This window comes from Melozone crissalis, unplaced genomic scaffold, assembly GCF_028551555.1.
Source record: "Melozone crissalis strain CALT ecotype California unplaced genomic scaffold, PUWL_Pcris_2 ptg000004l_1, whole genome shotgun sequence".
NCBI lineage: Eukaryota > Metazoa > Chordata > Aves > Passeriformes > Passerellidae > Melozone > Melozone crissalis.
This window is the reverse complement of record NW_026535782.1, coordinates 14,871,199-14,899,111: the sequence shown is the minus strand read 5'-3', so window position 1 is coordinate 14,899,111 and position 27,913 is coordinate 14,871,199. Positions and strand designations below refer to the sequence as shown.

Here is a 27,913-nt window from a genome sequence, read left to right as displayed (position 1 = left end):
TCACATTAATATTAAGGGAAATCCACATTATTTAAAAAGCTAGTTAAACACAGAGAACAACTCAGAATCCAGTCTTACCCTGATAGCAGAGATTATTTATTTTTCTTACAAGGTCATCCGCAATATTGCTTGAAAATTTTAGTGCACAGAATTTGACTCAGAAAACATCAACAATAATACTATTTCCAATGCCTCTGTCAAACTCACTGTGGGCTCCTGAAAAATACTTTGTGGCTTTTGCCCCATAGTACTAGCTTGAGGTTTTTGAGGAATATACCAGAATTCATAACACAAAGCTGCAGGAGATTACAGCCAGTTCTGTGTCAGCTAATTTTGTGAACATGGATACAATCAGTTAGTATGGTATAATTTAGTTTCAGGAAAAGTTCAAGCTGGCCCCACTTAAAAGAAATACACGTTTAGAAAGAAAGCAAGGTCTTCACACAGCTCTGATATAAGCTAAAGAATAAGGCCACTTAAACTTGGTCCCTTTTTTCCATTAAAAAAAAGGATGAAGGAAACATTGTCAGTTAAATTTACACACATTGCATAACCCAAGACACACTGCTCTCTCTGACATTCCAGAAGAAGAGATTGCCTCAGCTCATGAGAAGTACTGTAGGTGGTGAGGGTGCACAGCTGTGTACCCTGAAACAGCTCTCACTAGAAGGCAGGCTGCTTTCTCTTTGTGATGGGAAATTTATTCCTGATGTTAGAACCAAAAGAGGAAGCTCTTCCATTACACACATCCACTGCAGCTGAACTGCCATAGGGAGAATCAATGGTTAAGCAGCAGTACAAAAGCTGCAATAAAAAATGAACAATTTAGCCACAGTACTGCTGTTTAATGTGCCAGTCCCTTTTATAAAGCAAACACTTTCAAGTTAAGTACAAATTCTTCCAAGCTGCTTCTCAATATCACACATACTATTTACATATTTACCTTAGTTCATCCCCTAAAGATAGAAAAAAAATCTCTTGTGCTTTTCATGGCATATCTGTGTTACACTATCACGGAGTTTTCCTTTACTGATTACTCAGTTTTGATAGGGGACTACAAAATAAACTTTTGGAGCACTTGGTATTAGAATAACCAAATAGTTTTAATAAAAATTGATGATGCCATTAAAAAGGCAGAGGATAAAAAAATTAAAGCTCCTTATTAATGTATTACTAAAATCTGCAATATTCCACCAAGTTTACATAGTCACAGCAACATTGCACTGTTAAGAGGACAGTACATTTGTCACAATCTGTTTATTGTCCACATACGTTATTTATTAGCCAGTTATCTACAAGTATTATTTACCACAGGCAAACTAAATACTGTGCTTTTAAGAAACCTGCATAGAAATGATTGGATGTTTCTTTTATTTTGGACTTATTTACAAAAAGAATTTCTATGTGTGTCAGCAATAAATAATCCCAATATTCAAAATGTCAGTGCTCATGCACACACTGACAAGATGGCTGCATGCTTTAAAAATATTTTTTACAGTACAGTCTCCTTCATAGCCCTCTCTCTAATAATAGCAGAAAGTGCATTGTCTTCCATAGTCTTTTTCCTTTTCTTCTGTTTTCATTTAGTCTTGCTTCTGAGGGATACAGCCTTCCATCTCAACAACTTCTGGCCAGCCTTCATACTTGTTTGTGTCCTTGTTATTCTTTATATGCTATAAATGGAAAATATCAATCTGCTTTTAATGTGAAGTCATTTATCCTTTTGCTTTAACTCATACCTTTAAGACATGTACTTATTTTCAGGCCATGGACAAAGAAAAACATTATTAACTATGCTTTGAATTAGTTAATTATTAGTTAATTAGTTAATTATTATTAACTATGCTTTGAATCAAACATAACAATCTGTAAGTATTCACCATTTAAAGTAACTTGCCCAGACAAGTGTATGGTAAAAAGTTAAGCCACACGGGGAAAACATTTTGAAATTTTATTATAGATGTTTGCTTAGGAAGAGAGAAGGAAGGAAATGACCAACTGCACTAAAGCATGAACCACTAGGTAAAAATAAATAAGGATACTAAATTTACAAGGCAATGAAAACAAATAGTGAGATTTCAAAGAACATTTTATTTGTCCACCAAACAACCATCTACAGTCAGGTAAGACATTATTGCCTCCAAGGGTCTGCCACTGTTTCTGCACTTAGTTTCCCCTGCCTTACATAGCTGGCAGAAGAAAACACATCCTTACTCTGCTAGTACAAAACTATTTCTACCAGTGATTAAAGGCAACACTGACACATGCTGAATTGTAACAGCTAAAATATGGGAATATATTCTATTTCACAAATTTTGTGATGGCAGTAATTTGAGAGAAGAGCAAAGCTAACAGCTGGGAACACCAACACCTTAACTACCCACCTATCTCTTGGAAGTTCACCATTCTTAGTGCATCTAAAATAGAATAAAACTTGGGCAGCAAGCTTTGAATTCTTCAGGTTAATTTGATTCACTAAAAAGATGAATTATCTAGTTACTGGAACAGTAAGATCTACATCATATTTTTTTTTCTTATTTAGGAGTCACCAAAGAATCTTTTTTTTGTATGTTTAAAAGGAGGAAAAGGAAAATACCTGAAAATAAGACTATGTGCAAGTACTGCAATAGATACCCACCTTGAACAAATGCATGGCACTTATAAAACATGCTATGCCTCTATTAAGGCAAGCTGTTAAATTCCAGGAAGGTAAAGAATCACATACCTGTTCAAACGGACTTTTAGTCTTAATTCCTTTCCCACCACAGAAGACCCAGTTGTCCCTGAAGCCAAGGTTAGTGATGGACGTGCTTCCTAATTCAGCGATCAGTCTCCGTGCTTCCTCGTTAAGCCTTGAACAAACCAGAGAAGTTTGTGAACCAGAGTATGTGAATAAAATACATGCCCTTAGAGCTTTCATTGCTCAGTGCACCAGTCTGCTTTGATCCTATTTAATATACTCTAAGTCAGTCAATATTGGGCAAGATCTATCTCTCAGAATCAGGTATGGCTGGTTCTGGAATCACCTGATGCAAAGAACGCTGCTCTTCCATACTATAATCTCAAGGAACCAGGATGTAAACCTAGCACTACACCAACAAAAGCCAAGAGCCCTCTCCTGTGAGAATTTGTACATCTCAAGTTCTGTTAGCAGTTCTCCAAGCAACTAAAAAAGTCAGCCTTTAAGGTGAACATTGTTGCTTGGGGCAGTTAATTCAAAATTCAGAATGCTGCCTCCAGCATGGCTCAGTGCCTGTAAACTCCAGTAGGATAATTTTAGCATCTAAAGGAAAACAACTTTGTAGGATAGATATAATTCCAAAATCTCCAAATAGCAGCTCTTCATTTCTTCCTTGAACTTACTAAATGTGCCTGATTACTAAACAAGACACAAAACTTCTGATTACTTCTACCTATTGAGATATGGCTGAATGACTCACTTTAGCCAAAATTATGGAAGTTATTAAATACTGTGCAGGTTATTTGCCCAACCCACACTCCAACTTTCTCAAGCATTAGGGCAGCTTGATTCTTCACAATTTTGTTTCCAAGAACTGGCATTTATGTTTACTATCAACTACCAGTGGTAGTTGTAGTATTGTCAGAAAGCAGTAGATCCTGTCTGTCAGCAAGACAAGGCCAAATCCAACTTCTTGTTTAGCTGTGTTGTATCTGCAAACAAACTTTCAAAATCATCAGCTGTAAAGGCTTACTGAAGCAAAATTAACCCTTCTTATTATCTAAAATATTGAAGAAGAAAGGGAAGAAGGCAAAATGTAAAGTAACAAAACAAGTGAACAGAACAACAGAGAGAAGGTCCAACCTTGGCTAATACCCCAGTAAATGACTTTCTCCTTTCCTAAAAGCAGTGAATGTAAACACGCTGGACTATTTACTGTAAAGATTGCACACTGCAAAGTCAGAACTTAGGAAAGCTGCTTCTATATCAAAAATACAGACAAGTTGTAGACAACAAATTGAACAAAACAAGGAAAAAAAATGTACAGACTACATTAACAAAAAAGTTAATTATTAGTAAAATAACAGAGAAAAAGGAAAGAAGTTTCCATTTTCACTGTGAAAAGCAATCCTTTGGATAGGATGACTTAAGTGAGGAATAGATTGTAGGGCATATTCAACAGTAAATTTTAGTATCTATTGAAACTGACCCAAGTTGTGAAAGTTGGAAGACAATTTTTCAGGAGACCTAAACCCTCTTAGGCTACATCTAGATTAATAAATTGAGTAGCTTTAGGGTGAACCAGTAAAACACTCAGGCCAAAAAATACAAGGCTCACATTAGTAACTTCTGTGACTTTGAATGTAAGGATACAGACAAGGCTTGTTGGGAAAGGTCTCTGCCATCCTGTAACCACCAAACTCTGCCTTGGAGTTGATCTGAAGAAAGTGCTTTCAACCAAAGTATGTTCTCATAATCATGTTCCTATGTCTGGATCTATCTGAATTTACTAGCCTAAGACAGAATGAGCCAACAGCAATAGAAAAATCAGCACACCTATATCTGCTTAGTTTTAGTTGTGCCCAAACCACATCTGCATTATAAAACTAATAAGCAGTTTCAAATCTGTCATCTTGGAAGGACAAAATCTTATTAAAAGTGGTTGTGTGATAATTTATTTTTTCAGTATAAAACAGCATATAAAAGTTTAAGCAACATTTGCTGTTTAAAATCAATTACATACTTGGTTGCACCATCATCATATGTTGCCATTAACACAATTGTTCCATCCTGGATGGTCTTCAGAAATTCAATAAGTGGTGCCACATCTGAAAAGAGAAATAAAACTGTTTAATAATAAGCAATAATTACATATTTAAACATCTGCAATGTCCTTCTGCAAAGACATTACTTTTAAGAATATTTGTAAATATATATATATATATATATATATAATATTTATATAAAGAATATATATAAAATTTGTAAATATATCTTTATAAAAAGTTGCAGACTGAGAGAAAGCTAAAATGCATCAGAGAACTCTTATTTTATAGAAAGAGTTTAATCCTTATTGTGTAAGGACATAACCACTAATGAGAACTACCCTGGAGAACAGGTCTGTTTGATTAACCACACCCTTCCCTCCCACCTCAACTACTTATGTTTCTTTAAAGTTGCACTCTCACAATTACAAAGGTAGAGGGGAAGCACTCCCTTAACTATCACCCTATATCACACAGCAAATGGAGTCTGGACAAGAAGGAAGAAAAAAAGCACATTTGCTGTTTCTCTCTGACCAGTGTAATTGCACCTACCTCCTCCCCACATGTCAAAGAACTTAGTATCTAATAATTCTCCTGTTTTACCTGAAGGAAAAGAGAAAAAGAAACATTTGATGCCATCAAATATAGCCAAAATTATTTTACAGATAACATGCCCAACTCCTCTTATGCTCTTTCAGACAAAGTGCTGCAAAAGACACTGGATAAATGAATTATGGTAGCATCTCTTTTATGGAAACAGTGCAGTGATTTGTGAAAAAGTGCAGGGAAAGATAAAAGGAAAAAAGTGAGATGATCCATGGAAGTGTTGGATGCCAGGCTGGTTAGAGCTTTAAGCAACCTGGTCTAGTGCAAGGTGTCCCTGCCCATGGCAGGGGGTTGGAACTGGGTGAGCTTAAAGGTCCCTGCAAGCACAGACTGTTCTATGATTCTAGGCAAAATTCTGGGTTTGCTTCAAGTGGAATCTCAAACAAATGAAAACACCCACAGGCTCTAAAACCAACAGAGAATATTCAGTTATTATATCTGCCTTTTTTTAAAGCTGGTTTTGCAAAAATAGATATACTGATAGCTATAGGCTGCCTTTTGTGCCATATGGAAAGTTACAAGGATTAAAATTAGATTCCATGTTTTGCTATAGACTTACTACTGTAATTAGATTTTAACATCCAGAATAAATAGAAAAAAGCAGACAATATAGTATATCTCATTACCTTTTCTTATTATGCTGTCTACAAAGGAGTATTTGATGGAAGGTGGAGTTTTTTTTAATATATACATTCATTTAAAGTTTGGAAGACAGAGAGAAAGACTGGAGCTATAAAATACAAACATAGGAATTTTGGTTTTGAATAGATTGAGACAATTCGGGAAAGCAACACAGGATTAGGAAGTATTGTTCAAATTATGCTTTAGATGGTGTAAATATGAGTGCAATCTGCAAATAAAAGGAATTTATATTGCAGTGAAATGACAAAGTGTTATCTCAGTGCTACAAGGAATCATTTCCTACACATTAAAGACAAATGTACCAGTGCTGACATTCAGTCCAGCTTTCAAGGTAACACAGCTAAACTTGTTTGGTTTTAATGAAAATTACAAACCCAAAACACAATTACTTAACAGGATGTATTTATGGACAAAGTCCATAGACCAAATATACTGATTCAAGTGAGGAAATAATGAACTGGTCTTTGTGTGTAGTAACAAAACTGTTAAAGATGCTAAAGAAGTTTCACTGGAAACAGAGCAACAGAAGAATGCATTCTACAGTATAATTAGTGGTGGCAATACACAAGGTCAAAAGAAGTAGCATGCATCTCATGTCTTTTTCTATTTTTGCATTAGGAATTTATATGATGTATCAAAAAGACAGTCACCACCACATTCCACATTACTATTTTTACAATCCATTTTTAGAAACAAAAACGCACAGAGTTTTTCTGCTTTGTAACAACAAGGTGTCAGTGCCAATATCTGACATTATCTCAGTACAAATAAGCTGAGTACTTCCTTTACTCCTTGGTGCTTGCCTTTCACCATCCCATAGTATTTCACCTTAAATTTCAGAAACAATTTGAAAATTAAGACAATCTGCCCACTTAAAATGTCACTTACCATTGACCAAGGCCATATTTATTCCTCTGCCAACATTATTTTTAACTCCACTCATTAAACTGCAACAAAATAAATACTTTTAATCAAGCAATCTTCTGATGTGAAATATTTCTGTTTTTTAAATAGGATCAAGTTCTAAGAGAGACATAGTTAAAAGACCACATGTTCATGAGTACTTAAATGAAGCAAAATCTCCTTGAACTAATCTGTGTTCTTAAAGCACCACTGAATTAAGAATAATACATCAAGTACCCCCAGCTGTATTGATTAATTTTTAAAATATTCATTTAAAAAATGAATAATTGCTTAATCATGGTTTCAAAGTACATCTGTATATTAAAAGTACCACAAAAATAGTGATATTTCTGTAGTTATATTATTAATGTTTTAAAAAATAACCAAATATTAATTTGTGGAGCTCATCACAGACACATAACCAACACTTTAAGCTTTTTTTTTTTTTTGCAAGCACACAATGAACAAAAATGAGTTTATGAGTTTAAAAGCTAACAAATAATGAAAACTCATTCCTGCTGTCTTGTCTTGGAAGTATGAAGAACACAAAGTAATCAGAAAAAGTAAAACTTTTTTGCAACCCTGAGTTCACAGAATATCCCTAAAAAAGAGCTACTCAAGAAGAAATAAATTTTTTTCAGAGCTCTGATTTATTACTGTATATCCTTGAGACAGCTTGTGCATCATCACAAACACAACAGGCTGCAATGCAACAGCTTCTCACAGGAGGGCAGCCCTTCATCAGTTTTAGAATTCTTCCACGAATTTAGTCTGCAAATTGAGAGCTTTTGAAAGAGAAATAAAACCTCTTATGAGCAAAGCAGATCATCTAAAATCAATCAAATTTCTTGGTGGATACTGACAAACATGACCAGTTGCCCTCTGAAGGAATTCAGAAAGATGTTTGCCAAGGAAAGCTGGACTTCAGAATCCAATAGCTGCGTACTGAAGTGCCCACTTATAGGACTTTTTCCAGCAAGTACTTTTTTTTTCATCACTTTCTTCAGAAAAAGATCTAGTAGAGGGCTCTTCTTTTTTTGGACAGAAATAGAAAAACCTCTTCCTTATTTAAACAGTCAGCAAGACATTAAAACAAAAAAGAGGCAAAAATCCCAAGCAAAACAACCCTACAATCCTGAAATTAAAAATATTACTTGCATTCCCACAACTTTTAATCATTGAATCAGCTGAAGTGTTCACAGATATTAAGCTCCCTATATTAAGCGACCAGAATGAGACAGTAGCATGTTTTGTAACACCAGCAGAAATACCAGGCTGAGATTAGATCAGCCTGCCCAAGGTCACCCAGCAAGTCACCAGTAAGAGTGGAAAGGGAAGGAGCAGCCTGTGAGAGTGGAAAGGGAAGGAGCAGCCTGTAGCCCGTGGGTGCCCAGGTGAGCCCCTGCTGAGCACCTGCAGCTCTCCAGCTACCCTGGATGCTCTGCTGCAAACTGACTCACACCAGCCAGCAAGCTTCAGCTAAGCCAGCCTTACACAGGAATGCTACTTTGTGCTAAAAACAGTCTTCTCTTAAGATCACTAGAAACTAGCCTTACAGTTACTCTGGAGAGGAAAGTGATTTTTTTAAATACATGTATTATCCTATTTATTATGTGGGGTTCTGCTGTTCACAGAAGCTGCCATTGGCTCTAGCATTCATTAGCACCAACTGCTGTATGTGCTATCTGTACTAATATAGTGTTAGCTGAGAAACAGCTAAACTGGAGTAGCAAGTGGAAAGCAAAAGTGTTAAGTGTGACTGGTATTTAAAAAAATCTCTTTCCAACAACACTAACATTATGTCTCTTCTGACATGCCACCTGCAAAATCAAGTGGATTAGATTACGTTATAGGAAGCTGCACACTCAGGTTGTTCCTGCTCATTATCACCCAAAGAGGAAAAACACAGTCTAAAAATAAATATTAATATTCCCACTACGGGGGTTTACTGAAAAGTACTCAGTTAAATACTTTATGCACAGTATTACTGATAATACTGTGTCAAAAACATTATTAAAAAGAGGACTCAAAACCAAACTTTGTCTCAAGCAGTTGTTTTCCTCATTTCACAAATGGATGAAGTTTATTAACTTTAGCTACTATCAGCACAGTTAAATAACTCTCAATCATTAAAATACTATTTTTCATTTTTGAAGACAACCTTAGAAGGAAAGTAGAAAATATGTTCTGATGTTGGTACTGAGGAAATATAGTTTAAAAGATTACTTGCAAAAGACAATACAATTATTCACTGAATTGCTATCAGAAGCGCCAGGACAAGTTCCTTAGAGACAAGTGTGCATGTGACTTGACAGTCTAACTAACCCTTAAGTCTATAAACCTGAAACAAAGTGCAAGTTACCTTGCATGTGTTAAAACAACATAATGCTCTGCAGTAAATGCAGAAGTGTAAGTGTGCTTCATCAGAGATAAGGTTATAATGCAATGTGACCTTTTCACGTCACAAACTTTGACACATGTTCGTTCACATACTGTTTGCAAAAAAACCTTCATTTAAACTGCTGATTTTGTGTGCAAAGTGATCTAAGTATTTGAAAGAGACACTTAGAAACAACAGGTAAAAATACTTACACATTATCCTCTACACAAATTTTAGGTCCAACTACATTCGCTGCTCCACTTGACATTTTGAATGCAAAATGCTTTTCAGGACAAGCTTTAGAGATCCCACACTTGTATCTTGGAGGTTTTGTAGCTTTCAAAAGGAAATAAACCAAGATTTTAGAGAACACCACAGGTAGGCCAACAGACAAATACATTCTGAAGGAACTCAAGGAAGAGAGCAAACACAAACACCATCACATCTGTAGTAACAGAGCAGTTTAAAATAGTCTAAGTTCCTGAAGCACCTAATTATTCCAACTTTTTGTTGTCACCCTGCTGCTTGCTCTGGCACCATCATCAAAAGCCACAAGCCAAAACTACAAAACAGACTTTACCAGAAATTTAGGAAAATCAGGAGAAGAGGAAAATTAGTTTCTGATTGCATTTGAAGTGTAATTAAGACTTTAACTATGAAAATTCATCAGTCTTTCTGTTATTAGCAAAAGCAAGGCACAGCAGTAATACATGTCTATGAATACTCACAGCGTGCAGCTGCATCCAACGCTGATCTAGCTAAAATGAAAAAAGAAAGTTTCACAAGATGTTACTATTAAAGTGTCATCTGCTATATCATATCCTATAAATGTAAAGTCTTTCTGTGCCCCTATAAAAACAGGCTGGTTGAAATGAAGTATCAAATCCACCTGAATATTATGCTGCAATAAAAAACAACTTTTATGCATTAGCAGAATGAAAGTGATTAGGAATCTCATTCAGAAGCAACGCTTTCATTTATGGCTCTTAGAGAGTTGTGGAGTCAAAAATCCACAGAGATCCAAAACCTCTGAGAATTCATGGAGTCCAGGGGATTGCAGTGAATTAATTCTCTCCTTACAACTTCACTGGGATGGGGTTCCTCTCATCTAAACTGGAAGCCTGCAGTTCAGGTGTATTTCAACCCAGCCATTCATGACTCCCTTTCCTGAGATATGAAGTGCTCCCACCGCACATACATCTAAATGACACCTGAATGACACCTCTGTCTCAGCAATGATTACTAGAGATGTCTCTGCTGACTGCTTCAGATGGCAGCTCACGCTGCAGTAATCCAGAGTTAAAGAACACAAACTCCACCTATGTATCAAACACTGTTTAGGGTTTTTTTTGGTAATAAAAAACACCTAGAAAGAAAATTCTGGTTCAAAATAGACTCTGAAATTTGAGACATCTCAACTTCTAATCTTTATCTGCGTAGCACACCTGAAATGTTTTGATTACTGCACATTCAACTTAACACAGTAGCATACCAACACAAGAGAAAAAAACCCTCCAAAACAAGTTCTAAATCTCTTCAGCAGTAGTAAGGAAGAGCACAGATTTCTAGAAACATGATTCAAGTTGCCTAATTTATTACTCTACACTAAGAATGCATTTCCAGTAAACAAAACAAAACAAAGCAGGTAAAATTCTGTATCCCTGGCAGTCAAAAGAATCAAAATTATTATTTCATACAGAAAACAATTCAATACACATATTATATGTAAAAAAATAAGCACACATACGAAAGATAAATTCAATTTTTAAATTGAAGAGCTCAGGCAAAACTAACATGATATTCTTGATAAAGGCTCAAGTAAATATTAATAAATGTCCAGAGAAAACAAAGTCATCACTTACCAAATATGTGTCCTAAGTTTGCATCCATTTTTATTTCAAACACTTGAGATATGACATAAAACGTCAATAAAAATATTGCTATGACTACTACCAACTTTGCAGCACCTGTTAAGAAACAGAAAATGTTTCAAAAAATTACCTGCAAATGGTAACATTAGTTTACCAAAATTAGCAACATGAGAAATGTGTATCAGATTCCACTCTGGGGAAACAGGACAATCATTTATGGACCTACTAAACAGGATGGATATTATGGATGGATATTATAATGTAGGAATGTAGGATGTAACTGCACCAATCCATCAGGTTATGCAATGCACTCGGGTTTTAACTTTCTCTACCTTCATGCTTTCTCTGACACTTTAGTACACCAACTCAGCTCAGCAGCCAGGAGAAACCAGACTTCCATGAAAATCCAGCTTCACCAAATGAACTAAGATGATCGACCTGGCTGTTGTCTGAAGGCAAAATTCCCATCTTCCCCATTCCACTTGCATGGTCTTAGCCATGAGTACCTGGTTCCTCACTGTTCACAAATACTGTGTTTCCCCCTGCTCTCAAATGGAGCTACCTTTGTTTTAATATATGGCCCAGACTGAGTGCTTAGGGATCTGTTTATGTACTGCAGCTTGGCTACTATGGTCAGTCAGCTCTGAGTGTGACATTAAAAAAACGCAACCAACCAACAAAAAAAAAAAAAAAACCCCAAAAAACCAAAACAAAAAACAACAAAAACCCCCCAAACCACCAGCCAACCAGAAACAACCATTCTCATTTACTTTTCAAGAAATGTACATTAATGACCTTCAGAAAGCAAGTTTGATGATTCAAAGCCTATTTTAAAATAAGTAAGAAAAAGCAGTACCTCTCCTGTCTCCCTTTTAAGATACTGAAATAGGCAGTTCTAAGTTTTACAGGGCTAAGTTCCTGCAGTGCTGAGTGGCCAAACTACTTCCTGGGAGGAGAGCTGTGCACACAACCACAGCAGCTTACATCTGAAATGGAAATGTGATACAGCCACAAACCTCACCATTTTTAGCATAATTTGCAGTACATTTTTACAGAACACTCCACTCTTAACTGACTGTAAAATACTGACTAAAAACACTGGCAGAGTACAAGGCAGGTGAGGAGGCATCTGATCAACATCCTGCCTTCCTATCTCACCACAGTATATCAAACTGGTTGGAAGAATCAACCTTAAAGCGTGCTTCTTTTCCTCAGATTGCCAGCCAAATCCTCTAGAAAAAACCAAACTTATATACTCCTGCAGATCTCAGACTGCTGCTATGACAGGCTGCTCAGAAAATCTTAAAATAGACAGATTACTCAGCCTTGAGAAGGATGAGAGATGCTAATCAATCCTCCCAAAAGGCTGAAAAAAGATAAGGGGATAGAAAAAGAAAAGCAAGATTAAGAAAGATACAAGGGTTTTTTGCTTGTAGTTTGGTCTTTTTTGTGTGCGAGCACACACATTATGATGTGCATACACATTATGATGTAAGAAAACAAAGGTGCAAACCTAGCTTAAAAATATTATGCTGGAACTCCAAAGATCACTGCACTTGAAAGGAAGGAAACCTGTGCAAGCACAGGAGAAACAGATGAGCTGAACATATGTTAAGAAATGGGGTAAAGGTTTTCCAAGCAACACTGCTTAAAACCACAAGATGGTACCAGATTTTGGAATGTGTCATCTAGCAAGAGGCATTTGGAGAACATGTTTTAGTATATATCATGTGAGATGAAGAAGAACTCAGTCTGAGGACCAACCATCCCCCCTACCCTATATTCTGAGTTTTTCAACTGAACAGCAAGCGCTCCCTTCAAAGGAACAGTAAGAAATCTCCTAGAAGGTTCCTTAAGCATTTGAACCAAACTGGCATGTTTGATACAGGTGAAACATCCTGTAGGAACTGCCATATCTACTTTGCAGTTTTAGCAAAAAAAATAGCTGGATGGAAGGGGAAAAAAAAAAAAACCCTTAAACTTGTGTGGAAAGTAATTTTCCAGATGAATCAGGTACCCAAAAATTGGAGCATTTTCCAGTTCTTTATCAGATTCACTTTAGCAGACTGCTTCCAGTTATACATACTGTGGTTAATAAAGCAAAATTAGGAGTAGTGACAAAAATTGTATGCATTAACAAGATCTTGGAAAAGGTGCCATTTTCTTCTAGTAGAGGCAACGGTTTCTCCTTCTGCAAAATAACACTGTAACTACTGATAAAAGTGCAATGCACCAGAAACTCAGATTTATTCCATTGCTACACAGGCTATTCTACTGTGACAAAATGTCAAAAAATGTTTTCTTTTAATTTTATATTAGCAAATGTCTTATTTTTACAACCATTATCCCTTCTGTCAAGTAGAATGAGTTTCTTAAAGCCTGTACTACAGTAACTTAACTCTATGAAAAGGCTCTTAAGAGTTTTCAAACTCCCAGCAACCTTTCAGAAAGTTTCAGACACTTAAAACAGCACATAACAATTTTAGGGAGGTGGGGAAGTGGCTTAAGACAACCATTTGCCATTTCCTTATTTCTTCATCATCTCACAGAAACAGCAGCCAAAATATGTCAAGTCATGGCAGCTTAAGCAGTCACTGCAGATCAGCTACAGCATTTTAACAAGGTGATTGCTCTTCCACCATCCCAGTTCCAAAGTGAGTTCCATTAAACACCAATAAAGTAGAACAGCAATGCCTGTTATGCCAGCCAAGTGAAGTGTCCCCTGACAAAGTTTGATGAGGATACCAAACTGAGTGGAAGGAGGCATGTCCAAATGGAGAGCCAACCTGCAGGAGCACCTGGGTAAGCTGGAAGAATGGGCTAACACTGCCAGTGAAGTTCCACAAGTACAAGTGTAAAGTCTTCCACCACAGAAATCATAATCCAGGAGTAAAAAACAGACTGGAAGCTACCCAGCTGTGGAAAAGGACTAGGGGATTCTGGTAGACAACCAACTCAATACAAATGGAGGGTGCTGGCAAAGAAGCCAAGAGGATGCTGGGCTGCATCAACAGAGGCATCACCAGCAGACAGAAATAGTCATTATTCCTTTCTGCACAGCACTTGTTACACTCCCTTCAGTGTTGGACCTTGCTATTAAAAAAAAAGAAAAAAGACGAAGACGTGGACAATCTAGAGACAGTCCAACACAAAGATAATCAAAGGACTGGTAAGCCTGCTGGATAAGGAAAGGCTGAGACTGCTGGGTTTGCTCAGCCTTGAGAAAAGACTTACAGGAGAATTTAGTACCATGTTCCAGTATTTCAAGGCTGGCTACAAAGAAGATGGAGGGAGACTCCCTTTTTGCAAGGAATCACATGAAAAACAAGAGGGATAGTGGGTACAAGTTATTGTGAGGAAGATTCCAGTTAGACACTGAAAATTTGTCACAATGTGAACAATCGGCCATTAGAATAATCTCCTCAGGAAGTGGTGGACTCCCCAGCACTGGCCACTTTAAAATCTGGCTGTACAGTGCTGGGCTAGGGCTCAAATTAGAGGAAGTTATAGCAGTATGAAAATTATAGGTCAAAATACAGCTGCTACTTCCTGGATGGAATGCTGTGAGTATGCTCAAAACCTATCCCACAACAATTCCATACAGACACAATCTGCAACCTCAAGCACGTGCTAAAAGGTGAAGCAAACTAGAAACAGCCTCTGTTGGTCAGCCTCTGTTGAAATCAGATGGTACTTGGTAGCTGATAAACCTGCACAGCACCTGTCAGCCAAGGGAGATAGGAGCAGGTATCCTTCTGCTAAACCAGAAGCTGTGGTGAAATCACTCTTCTGAGGTTCTTTGTAACTTATTAACTCACAATATCATCCCAAAGTTACCTGCCTTCAATGTATGACCACCCTTCACTGAGCATGAGCACTATTATTTTATTGACTATATCTCTAACAGCAAGGCAAGAGAATTTTACACCAACGAGTAACAAAAGTATGCATTACCAGAGTCACTCAAGATCCACCCAAATGAAAAGGAAGTCCATTGAAGGGTCCCCATAACAGGACACAGATTAGTCAGGCACAAGGGTCTCAGCTTTTCTGGTGTGCTGACAGACTAATCAAACACTAAAGGTTTGAGGAAATTGCCACTTTTCACATGAGGAAATTTCACTTTTTTGAGGAAATTTCACTTTTCACAGCTATCTTGTCTAGATCCTGCTTCTGACAAGAAATGTCAGACCAGATGATCCTTGAGATCCCTTTTAACCTGGTATTCTATGACTCTAAAACCTTATTGTCACAACTTGTTCATGTTGTCCACAGCAGTTGTTTCATAAATGACCAAAGTCTGATTTTACAGAGCATACTTACCTGCTATTCTCATGTTTAGTGTTCAGCAAGCTAATGACACTATTGCATTAAAGCAGCAGCCACCTATGGGAAACAAAAAATAAAAACTAAAAACCACTTCATCGTAATTACAGCCAAAAAAGCACTTTTGTGATGAGCAAAAAACCCCATAGATTTTCTAGACAATATAATTAATGACAATTGTTCTGAATACTTATTTCTTAACACTCATAGTTAGGGGAAGATTTAAGATGGATTTCTGATGTCTTGATTTCATTTGTCTCTCCACAAAACAAGTGTTCTGAAAAAACACTAATTTCATTTAATCCCCTATAAATTCAGTTTAACTTTCAGTCCTTCAATTTGTGACCCAAGTACTTATCAGAGCTTTATCTAAGCAGTCTTCAGTTTCTTAAAGCTATGTGGTAAAAGTCAACAACTTCACCCGCACTTCTTCAAAACCCTACCTGCTTCTGGGTGCAAGTGTCTATTTGGCAAACAGCATAGCAAACTGTGCTTTGGAGAGAAAAGATTTAAACATTTTGGTCTCTAGGATACTACAAAAACTGCATTCAATGGAATTGAAAAGAAGGTCAACACTTTAATCTCTGCATTACAGAAATGTAACAACACATTTGTCACTCATTGGTACAGCCAGAGGAATAACATTATGGTCAACGATGACAGAAGCACCAACCCTAGTACTCCAATTATTTCAGAACAAACTGAAAACCACTCTAAGCAAACAGTGCCTAAGCATCCACAAGCTTCTTGAGAAGAGCATGTCACCACACAGAGTCAAAGTGGGCCACAAACTCCAGAGGCTCTGAACAAAAGCTCCCACCTCCTCCTCCTCCTGCACTGCAGGGTCCAGAGGCCATACCAAATCTGCCCTCGACCTGCAGAGCCAGAGCTGCCCCCGGCCCTGCTCCATGCCCATGCTCAGCCCTGCTGGGCCCATGCTGCACTGAGCCTGCACATCCAGCTCGACTTTCAACAAGATCCCCGAATCGGGGAATCAGCTACACTAAGGCCACATGTGCAAACACGCAATCAGCTCTCACTCTAATCCAAGCAGCTGTCCCAGACCCCCATCACTCAAGCTGTAGCACCCCTAACCCACTGCAGTCCTATGCCATGACTTTGAAGAACATCAAAAACATTCTCTTAGAAAGTATAAGAAAAATTGCTGTTATTAGAAATACAAATTATTTGATGACAAGCACCAAAACACCCACATGGTTCCCACATGGTTCTTGTGGTCTACACTAGGGAGAAAAAATTGGTATTCTGCAGAAAACCTTTTGCCTTCTCTTATTTCAGTATCTTCAAGTCAGTGATTTGTGTCTTTGCCAAAGACTCAGTCATTTTGCTCTATCCCTTCAAGTTTACAATAAAATGGTCAGGAGAGAAATAAGCAGGAAAAATCCCTGCAAATACAGAAATATTTATTTCCATTCTATTAGAATTTCAAAATACTTATCACCTAAATTTAAAAGCAGACAAATGTTTTTGAGTGCTAATGTGGTACTGTAAAGGAAATCTCACAGCATATTATAGACCATAATATATCCATTTAGCTGTAGACACACATACATCCTCATATAATATCTTCCTTCAGTGAAAGCTAGTATTTATCTGTCTTGTAAAAAGGGAAAAAAGAATCCGTCAGGGCAGAAAAACTCATTTTATTTCAAAGTCTGTGAACAGAATTATTTTAGGCTTCTTCTTCCAGACACCCAGAAATATACCAACGTTACAATAAACACTGCCTGTACTTTGAACAGCTACAAGCTTGTTTTAAGTTCACACTGAAAAAAAGAAGTTTCTTTCTTTGTTTTACTCTGAACAAAAACACATCATGAATTCAAAGCATGAAAACAAGAATATGAACAAAACCAGCAAGAACAGTCTAAGTGAAACAATCACATGATCACACTGACTGCTTTTATCCCAATATCCCCTTTCACCTGTCTCAGGGATCATCATTTGTTGCAATCAACAAATAAGAATATGCATTATTTAAGTGTGGAATGCCTTTTGATTTAGAAAAAGGAAAAATGAGTATGTTATGCCTCAACGCAAAAGGAATTTCAAAAATGTAGGGATTCTTTTCCTAAATTACAGCATACTGAAAAATCATGAGGTTTGATTTACCAAATAATACAGTAGTGCTACCGTACAGACAAGAGTTGCACAACACTTTCCAGCAGCAGGAAAATAATTTATGGACATCAAGTCCTTTTCTACACTTATTATCTTGATTGTTTTTTTGAAGTATTTCAAGACAGAATAGGAATAAAATAGAACCCTTATAAATGCTTTTGGACCATTATTCCATATCTTCAGTATCAGACATTACAACAAACTGGAGAACTGATTAGAAAATTTGTCTGGAATTTTTAACAGTGCAAATTTTAGGATCATTTAAAAACAAAGAACACAGGATCACAACTGAGCTTGCTCAAACTCAGATGCACAAAAGCAGTACCAACAACATTCCTTTGATTGCTTTAGAAATGGGCCAAAATAACCCAAACACTATTTTTCTCTTCTTTGATGTAACATTCCATCAAGCAACGGCAGGAGAATTAGAACCTAAGTATCCTCCTGACTTATGAGTGCCAAGTAATACAGATGATCATTTATTCCTGCACCACTCTCTGTCAGGCAGTACAAAAAGGCTCCCCTGTACCACTTATTAGAGCCTGAGGCAGGATGTGCACCCACAGCAGGGCTGACAGGCAGAGTCCCCACAACTACAGCAGAACCCCACAGAGATGCAAGGGCCAAGGAAAACACCACAAAACAGGCAACAGACAACATCAACATCTTCAAGTTGCAATGTAAAATGGCTGGGTTTGGGAAGCATTATGTGATTTAAATATGGACTTTCTTTTCCCTCAGACTTTTCTTAGCACAGAACTAAGGCAGCTTTTCAGTCAAGGTCTACAGCTTGGACAGCAGAAAGAAAACAAAAGTTCTCTTGTGCAGCAGTGTCTCAAAATGAAGTTATCCACAAAAGAACCTGAACAGGAGAAGATAAGAAATTAGAGGTTATAAATCCTTCTTGAGTGCTGGCCATGCCATTGTCCAGTTCCCTGCATGGAGTTGAACACCCATCCGTGCAGAAAAAAATTATTTATGCTGAATACAAACTACTAGGGAGAGCCTATATGGAAAGACAGCCCTGAGCTGAGGTTACTGGTTGCTTTTTTTCTGTATCCTTGTGTATCATAAATCCCAAGACAGCTTAAAATGCTCTCCCATAGGGGATAGAAAACAGTAGTTTACAAAAAAAAAAAAAAAAAAGAGAAAAACAAAGGGCTTTCCCCCACTCTGCTCCACTTATATGCTATGACATACTCAATAAAAATACAAAATAATTAATAGATAACTCCACAGGGCTACTGCATGTATTTTTGTTCATACCAAAACTAGTTTCAATAAGTAGACCAGCAGATGCTTGCTTTTAAAAGTAACCTGTGTCTCTTCAGGGAACCGTGCTAAGTCCTTCCTGGAGGAAGCTTATAACCACTTTGTTTAGGAAAATTACAAGCCTATAATCCTTCCAAGCAAATTATCATCAAATTTTGTTAGATGTTATAAAGTTTCTAACACACCAAGACTGAGTCCTTTCTACATTCATGTGTTAGACAGAATGGTCATCAAGCAAGTTTCTCTCATAGAATCATTGTGCAAGAGGAAACTGCATTGAGATATTTGACAAATTAACAGTTCCTATTAATCCTGCCTCATTGACACAACATTGAATGAAATGCAGATTTCAGTCCCAACTGAATGCAATTCAATTTGGTTAATTCTTTCTCAGGCTTTTCTCAACTCTTGTCCAGAGATGGTGCCATGGGACACTTCAGTGGGGCAGGAGCACAGCCTCTGCCCTACTTAGCGTGCAGAAAGCTGTGGCCACTTGCCACAAACTTTGGTTTAAAGGGGGTTTCAAATACAATTGTAATTAATGTTTTGAAGGATGATAATGAAACATGTAGATTAGTCTATTTCATTCCCAGGATAATAGTATTTCCATTAGCAACCTGGTAAAATGAGTGGATTATGCTTACAAAATGAGCACACAAAAACAAGCAAAGATGAGAGGCAAGAATTTAGAAGGTCAAGATAATTTTGAATTCTGACCTTAGCCGATTAGGAAGAGGTCCCAAAATCAACAATATTTAATAAAGCAGAAAGTAATATACTCCAAAACTGACATCAAGTGCAGCAAAATAAGCAGCAGTAATGGAGAAAGAAATAGCAGCTCTCTAATACTGGGGTCAACAATGTCGTACTGCCACAAAAGTGTAACTGTTCATTGTGAACTGCACTGATAGCACTGCTGTGTATGGAACAAAAAGCAATTACTCTGCTCTGCCTAAATAAACAAAAAATACCCTGCTCTATGTGCTATCTTGACTTTTAACTGGGACCCATGTGCAGTTTTTTTCTAAGTCTATCTCAATGCATAATCCCCAAATGGAAGAATCTAGATAAGAATTACATGACCTAAATAAACCAACTAACGGATAAAAGAATCAAATCTGTTCTGCAAGGAACTGTGAAAAAGAGAAGTCAGGATGAGACATCTTTATCTCTTATCTTCAAGGTGTAATTCTACATTTTTACAGAAATAAATATATATTTTTAAAAACACTATATTTATAGCATATCTAAAATAAATATTAAAGACATTATTACTTTAAATATCTATTTTTATAATTTAAAAAATGCTAAAAATAACTGTTCTCAGTATTCCCTGGCTGCTGCTTACCTATTTGTAGTTGTAATATTTAAGAAAAAACAACCTTACAGTTACAAGGATAAATAAAAAATATAAAAGGAGGCTGTAAATCATCATAAAAGTCTAGAAACAGAGACAATTTTTCTTAACACAGATACAAGTCTACAAGCTGTGAGCTAATATCCCCTTCAATATTAAGCCCACATTTCTATACTATTACATGCAAATCTGTACTCAGGTTATACAATATTAAATGTGTGGCAGCCTGAAATGCTTTGCATTCAGTTCAGGGTGAAATTGTTCCCCCAGATCAGGACTTAAGTGTTTGCACACTTTCTAGCTAGGTCAAATAATGTTATACCTGGTTTTGTACGTATCTGCTATTTATTAATATGAGTAGCATACACTATACTGCAGTTAAACAAGTATTCAAAATTACTTAGCACCAAAAAAAAAAAAACCAAAAAAACCAAAACTCAAAAAAATCCCCTTCCCAAAAAAAAGCAACAACAACAACAAAAAAATAAATCACTTGAGCTTTTATTTTATTTCCAAGACTTCAGCAGATTAGGACATTGTATTTTGTTGGTGGTTTTGGCTTTTTTTTAGCACAAACTGCATTCCTCAATGATTAGCACGTACATTTTATTCCTGCCAGAGAACAGCAAAAAATCCTTCAAACAAACAAACAAAAAAAATAAGCTTTTCATAATTGGTAAAATATAATCAATGAAACAACAGTGTGTTTAATCCAGCCTCTGTTGATAAGATATTTCAGTGTGTTACATTCAAGCAGTTCAGAGCAGTGGTTTTTTTAACTCAGTATTACACAGTGAATTAGATATGTCAAGGACAGCATTTAGCTATTCTAATGTGACTTCTGGTTTTAAACCAGTGGTTCTGCCAACCTGGATTATATGCCATGGACAAAAGAGCTGAGACACTCAAAATCATTTAAGACTATTTTATTTAAATGCAGGATGCATTTTCTTACCCAGATGATTGCTTACTTTTCTTCTAGGCTATGAATAGTTTTTCCAATATGTTTACAAAATTAATTTAATTTGAGATTAGTGAAGGACACACATGGAAAATAATTACATCTTTTAAAAAGTAAATAGTATAACTCAATTTTATTGTAAAGTCATGCACCATTTGTGTTTTCTGGAAATACAGGCTATGACCCCAGTGGCTGCTCCCTACAGGCAGCACTCCTACATCCATACAAATTCTCTGAGGTTCTGGCAGAACTCCACACAGGGAAAGGGCTTGTCCACACAGAAAAATTTAGACACTCAGGAATACATATTTTCTTTTTCCTTTGTGACAAATGGTACTATGAAGTAAAATTATGAATCTCTTATAAAAATGAGACTTCTTATAAGAATCATGTTCTTCCATATACATATCAAGATTTATCTTGGTATTCTAAACAATGGAATCAGACCCAAAGTGTTTGCTTGTAAATACAAGATTTTATTTTACTTCTATCAAAATACATCTACAACAAATGAATGTAGATACATGCAGGAAATTAAACCCAAGCTTATTCCAAAATAATAAATAGATACTCCAGCTACTGTTGCATGTCCTGTGTTGTGACTACCACTTTGTGGTTTCACTTTTAGCAAAGGAAATACACATGAGAAGCAGCATTGTGCTGGAGTGTTTTGAAACTTAACATGCAAAACAAATCTTTCCCAAATGACATGTCAAGTCACTGTCCCTACAAGCTTTTTGCTAGTGGCATCAAGCCAGTACTTTCACCTTAGGCAACACAGAAACTAGCCAGTCTCAAACACTGAAAAATTCTTCTGAATCCCGAGAAGCTGAGATAAAAGTACTAAGGCATTCATTCTTCCCACAGAGAATGAAACTTAACCCACATTCCTTCTGCAATTAAAACAACAAACCCAAACCAATCCAAGAAAAAAAAGGCAACACAACCAATCAACAACAAAAAAATTTTAGTCTTATAAGCACTCAATCCATACTTTGAAGACTCTTTCAATTATCACAAAAGTTTACTGATCCATATAGTTAAGAATGTGATTTACAGTCCCTAAAACCCATCCTATTTATATGTGATGAAGTAAATCATACCATTGCTGCTGACATATCTATTGAAGAGAATCTTAGCTCTGTGCTTCATGGGATTGGATAATATCACATATGGAAGTTCAGAGAGATCAAGTCATCAAGGACAACTTGCTGAACCTTATTTACCAACTTACTTCTCCACTTCATCCCAGCAAAGTACATGCTGATCTGATGAGGAAACTGGGGGAAGGTACTCCCCAGTGACAGCCACTGCCCACAGCATTGTTGGTGTCTCTAGTTCCTCTTGTTCTAAGGGACACTGGAATCCATGCTCCGCTGTGGAGCCCCTTTTCATCAACTCATCTCCCATGTGAGGTAGCATTTGGGTAGGTTCTGGCCTTTGCAGGATTAAAAGAGTATGTCACTGGCTGAGCAGAGCACTCAGCGGAGAAAGCAGCCTCCACACACCATGCTATGCCTACAGGACACTGCTATGGGATCACACTGCATGAGATGCCATGAGACTGCTGCTGGTGCCTGACAACCTCCACGTGCATGAGGCACCCAGAACCAAAGTGCTCCTGTGGTGCAGGCAGGTCACTGCTCCTGGTCCGCAACAGCACTGACAGGCTGTCATTTGTGAGTGACGAGGTGAATGAAACATACTTGAAAATGGAGAGGAACTCAGTCAGTGACATGATTCATAAGAGCTCTAGAGTGACTCACCTCTTCCTACTGAAGACACACAAAACAGCCCCAAAACCTGTAGTTTCTAGGTTTCTGAGAAACTAAGATCCACAACCGACATTCTGGCTCGGTGCAATCTTACAGCAACCACTATCAAAACCATAAGCAATATCTGTGAGGAACAATTTCAAGAAAAAAAAAAAAACCAAACCTAGGGACAATGTGTTCTTTTTATGTATTATATATTTGCATAATTTGTACACTTAATATTTACTTAACAACTGGCAATTATCTGCTAACTAAAATCCAACACAGACATTTTCTATCCCTTGAGATGTTACAATCTAAGCATCATCATGAGTGGGGAAATCTAAAATTATGCTGCATAGCAATTCACTGTATGTCATTACCTATGTAGAAATTCACCACATTAGGAACATATAAAATCCTTTGAGGAACGGCATCCCTCAGTGACAGAAGGTGCTTATTACAGTGACCTTACCACTGAGACTATGCACAGCTGACAAAGATGCTGATATGCAACCACTGCATACTCTAACAACTCCTGATGGGATCCCCTCTGGATCATGCTCTTCTAAGAGAAATTGTCTAACTGTTACAGGAACTCTTTTAATAAACCTCTGCCTGAATCAACCCAAATGCAGTTCCAGAACCATTCACGTGTTACTAACACTCAGCTGACCAGCAAGCACACAAGCAGCCATGGCAGTTCCATCAACCACCTCCCCCAGAAAGTGAAGGCTGATCCAAAGCAGAATTAAGTGCCAGGGTCAGCAGCTTTCTAGCAGTAGCAATACCAGCAAATACCAGCTTAAACATTTGGGAAATCATGACTCAACTAACTGATGATACCAAAACAGATCAAAATAAAAAATAAAATAAAAACCTTCGCTACGAGGAGATGGTTACCTTCTCCTCAGACAAAAGACAGCTGAGGACTGGGTGGGACAAGGGAAAGAAACCAGCCAGTAACTCTTATGAATAGAGGGGAGACTGTAATGAATTTCAATGTTAAAATTTCAACTGGACTGTCATGAGAACTGGCATGTATTTGCACAGGTAAACATATTGTGCAACTTTCTGCCACTAATACTGACTCAACAGCAACATCAAATGCAGGGCAAAGTTTACTCAGCAGCTCCCTCTGTCCTGATAGTCTTACAGAGGTTCTCCTCAATTCCACATTCTCTTGGCACTGAGGATATGTGAGGCCAAGGCTGGAAAATGCTATGGTGCAGCTCAGTCTGCAAACTAGGATACAAACCATTTTTGTATTATAAAAGTACTGTATACGAGGAGCAAAAACAGTTGAACAATTCCAAAAGAGCAACTATTGTTCATAAGACAACTTCAGTGTGATTGAATTTCAGGAACCTTGGGTGAAATACCATTTAATATAGTTATCCACCACTTACTATAAACATCAATGAACTACTGAAGAAGAATAAGATTTTTAAATTTGTGGATAACACCAAGACACAAGCAGGGGGAAACAAATTACAGGGTGGGATTAGAGTTAAAAATTACCCAGAAAAATATTCATTTATTTAACAAAAAAAATTCCTAAGGCCCTCTCAGGATGCACATACCCTTAACAAAAGTATGAGAAGGCTGTGCTTGGAATTGTGGTCAGTCACAGAACTTTGGATGATGAAGCAAGAAGCCAGGGGCACCTATTTATAGGTTACAGATGCTTAATCTAAGAAATACTAGGAAATGAGATTTCAAGCTGCAATAGTTGCTTGAAATATTCCCAGTTCAAAGTTACTTCCTCACCACCCCTCTCTACTGTATACTCATGCCACGAGACCTCAGGGATCTATAGTATTAGGAAGCATGAAAATTGATAAGACAGGTGAGCTCACATGCCAAGCTGCTCCAGCTCACGTGATTTTGCTCACTAAGGAAACTAAATGTAGTAAAAGAGAATATAACTTTAATAATAGATTAGAGGACAACTTTCAAGACTGTTTAGAGGCAAAGTGCAGCAGCATTGGGCTGCTAGTTTTTCTCACCCATGTCATGATCTCACTGCAAGACGATCAGATTTCTGATACTCATGCAAATTACATTTTTTTCTGAGAATTTATGTACAATCTTGGTTTTAGAAGTACATGAGGCTTTTCAGATAGATCCTCCTAAGCTGCACAACAATTACAATAATTCCAATAGTGTTGACAGCAAAACAATTGTCACAGGCCTAATACAGCTGGCTACTGGCAGGTAAAACATGGAGGTTTACAATAATTATGCCTCAAGTCCTACACAGTCTCACCAAATTTTAGTGAAAACCTAGAACCAAACACATATATGACTTATATAATGACTCACGGACAAACTGATTACTGATATAACTCGAAAGACTTGCAGCCATTACACTCACATGTCAATTCCCTGACTTCACTGGAACGACAAGTTTAAAAACCAGAACCTAAGTTCTATTTGAATAACAAATACTCTTTGATCAATTTAAATATTTAAGACGAAGTTCTCTGTGTCCGCTGCAGAATCATTTTATGGACACCTAATCTTCAGGCTGCAATATAATTTGCAAGCAGACATGTATTTTGGCACAGCATCAATAAATCTTATGATTTTATTAAAAAAATTAAAAATCTGTTTCCTGCATGTTAGTATTTCCTCCCAAACCCTGAAAAACAAACATTCAGGAATTCACTTTTTAAATATTAATTTTCCAAAGTTCCGCTAAAATTTTAGGCTGTGTACATCATCCCTCCCTTCTATAAGCACTAACAGTTCTCAGTTGTAGTCAGTGGCCCAGTGTCCAAGGGACTGGAGCAGTGTGCCTCCGAGGATGCTATTGGGGTGGTGATTAGACACTGACACGGGTTTGTCAGAGAGCTGGCAGGTAATCCATCTCTGGAAACGCTCAAGGCCAGGTCTGGATGGGGCTTTAAGCAACCTGGTCTAGGGGAAGGTGCCCAGCCCAGGCAGGCTGGAAATATTTTGTCTTTAAGGCGCCTTCTAACCCAAACCACGTTAGGTAGAGCACACCTAACCTGAAGCACTCGGACTGCGCTTAGGGAGGCTGGGCAGCACCTCGTGGTTCCATGAAACAACGATTATCTATTTACTCCGATTATTATCTATTTACTCCGATTATTATCTTTTTACTCCGCACTCTCCCTGGGTGAAGTGGTCAGGGCTTTTGCAGAGCGATGGAAGCGCCGGCCCGAAACCGACAGGTGCTCCCTCCGTGCTGCAGGGATTAGATGCTATTACATGACAATAGCAAGCCATTAGCTCGCGAAGAGCCTACCTGCAGGCTTATAGCAAGTCACAAAACTTGTTTTGCCACACAAACAACTATGCAAATCAACGGTTCAAAAAGACTTCTTCATACTTAAAAGAAACCCTAAGGGAAAATATGTGCTAATGAAGATATTCATACCTCGAGAAGTTTCGAAAGATTTTAAGAAGAGAAAACAACTTGACAGTCATTAGGCAGCTATTTCTGGTGCGGGTCTGTGGTTTTGATGCTTTTTCTAAATAACTCCCCAATTAGTATTAAATAAATATTTTGTAAAAGAGAGGAGAAGTCAGCGGCAAAGAGCTACCACGGGCTCCAAGTCTGTGCGGCATAACAGGCCACATGGAATATTAAAATACCTGGTATATGCAAAAGATTTCACCCAAGTCTGGAGTTATTACGTTGTGATTTAACCTCTTTAAATGTGAGAGAATGAGAAAATAAACAAATCAGGTGAGTTACATAGCCCCTTAGTGGTTCAGCCAAACACGTGACTTAACATATGGTAGCATTTATCTAAGAGGAAAAAAAATATATAATTTCTATATGTTTTCCTACTTCAGCAATTCAGAGGCCAGTAACCAAAGGCACACAGGCTGTTTCGACAGTATCTCTCTGCAAACAACACATCTAACTTCCTTAGGAATTCAGAGCTGCCCTCTGTAACGATGCATTTTAACTAAGCAAGAGCTGAGCCCTACAACTCATGGACCAGCAGCGTCCGCGGCCCCGTCCTCCACAGAGGGAGCCAAGGGACCACCACCAGCACAGACCAGCAGCAGCACCACCGCGTTTCCACCGAGCCGACTTTGTGTCGGCAGGAAGGGGCTGCCATGCTGCCAGCGTTCCCCTCATTTCCCTGGACCGGGCCGTCCTGCCGACCAGACCGCCGCCGCCCGCTGCCGCCTCTTCCTCCCTCACGGCCCCCGCCGGCAGCTCCGGGCGCTCGCCCCCTGCCCCACGGCCGCTCCCCGCCTGGCCCTGACCCCCCTCGCCGGGCTGGGACGGCGGAGGACGGGACGCAGCCCCCGCTCAGCGCCTCGCCCGGCTCTGACCCGCGGCCCCGGCCCACCTCACCCTGCCGGGGCGGGAGGGGATGGGGGAAGGGCCGGGCGGCCCGGGGAAGGGGCTCCGCCGGGGAAAGTCAGCAGCGGAGGGGCAGGGGCGGGCAGCCGGCAGCCGGCAGCCGCCCCGCGCAGAGGAGAGCGATGCGCGCCCGGGCGGCGGGACACTGGCAGGGGTCGCCCCCGCGCAGCCCCGCGGAGAACGCGAGCACCTACCGGGGCTGTGGGGCGCGGACGGGTCGCGCAGCGTCCCCTCGGCGGCCGCGCCGCGCAGGCTGCCCCGGCCCGAGCAGGAACCGAGCGGAGCCGCCGCCGCCGCCGCCGCTGCGCAGCCGGAGGAAGGCGCGGAGGGCGCACCCGCCCCCTGCCGGTGGCGGACCGGGCCCGCTCCGCCCCGCTCCGCACCGCACCCCGCCCCGCGCCCCGCCCGCCCCGGGCCGCAGGAGGTGCGCGGGGAGCCCGGGAGCGCCCCGCAAGCAGCGCCGCGGAGACAGCGCCCCGCACACTGCACACAGCGCCCCGCACACCCCACACAGCCCCCCGCACACCGAGCGCCGAGCTCCGCACACAGCCCCCCACGCACAGCGCCCCGCACACAGCGCGCCTGACGGGCCCCACAGCCAGCCTGGGAGCGACAAGGACACC

The 27,913-nt window shown here is 38.9% G+C and overlaps 1 protein-coding gene across 1 annotated transcript; it reads right to left on the bottom strand.

The window, feature by feature from the left end:
• Nucleotides 1-1,256: 1,256 nt before the first annotated feature.
• FAM3C (FAM3 metabolism regulating signaling molecule C) lies at nucleotides 1,257-27,581 on the bottom strand. Its single transcript, XM_054276698.1, has 10 exons — nucleotides 27,485-27,581; nucleotides 15,451-15,513; nucleotides 11,119-11,223; nucleotides 9,985-10,014; nucleotides 9,469-9,592; nucleotides 6,862-6,920; nucleotides 5,278-5,328; nucleotides 4,704-4,788; nucleotides 2,726-2,852; nucleotides 1,257-1,673 (listed from the first exon to the last, which is right to left on the bottom strand). Exons 2-10 carry the CDS (start codon nucleotides 15,461-15,463, stop codon nucleotides 1,584-1,586), a joined length of 684 nt encoding a protein of 227 aa, XP_054132673.1. The 5' UTR covers nucleotides 15,464-15,513; nucleotides 27,485-27,581; the 3' UTR covers nucleotides 1,257-1,583.
• Nucleotides 27,582-27,913: the final 332 nt, after the last annotated feature.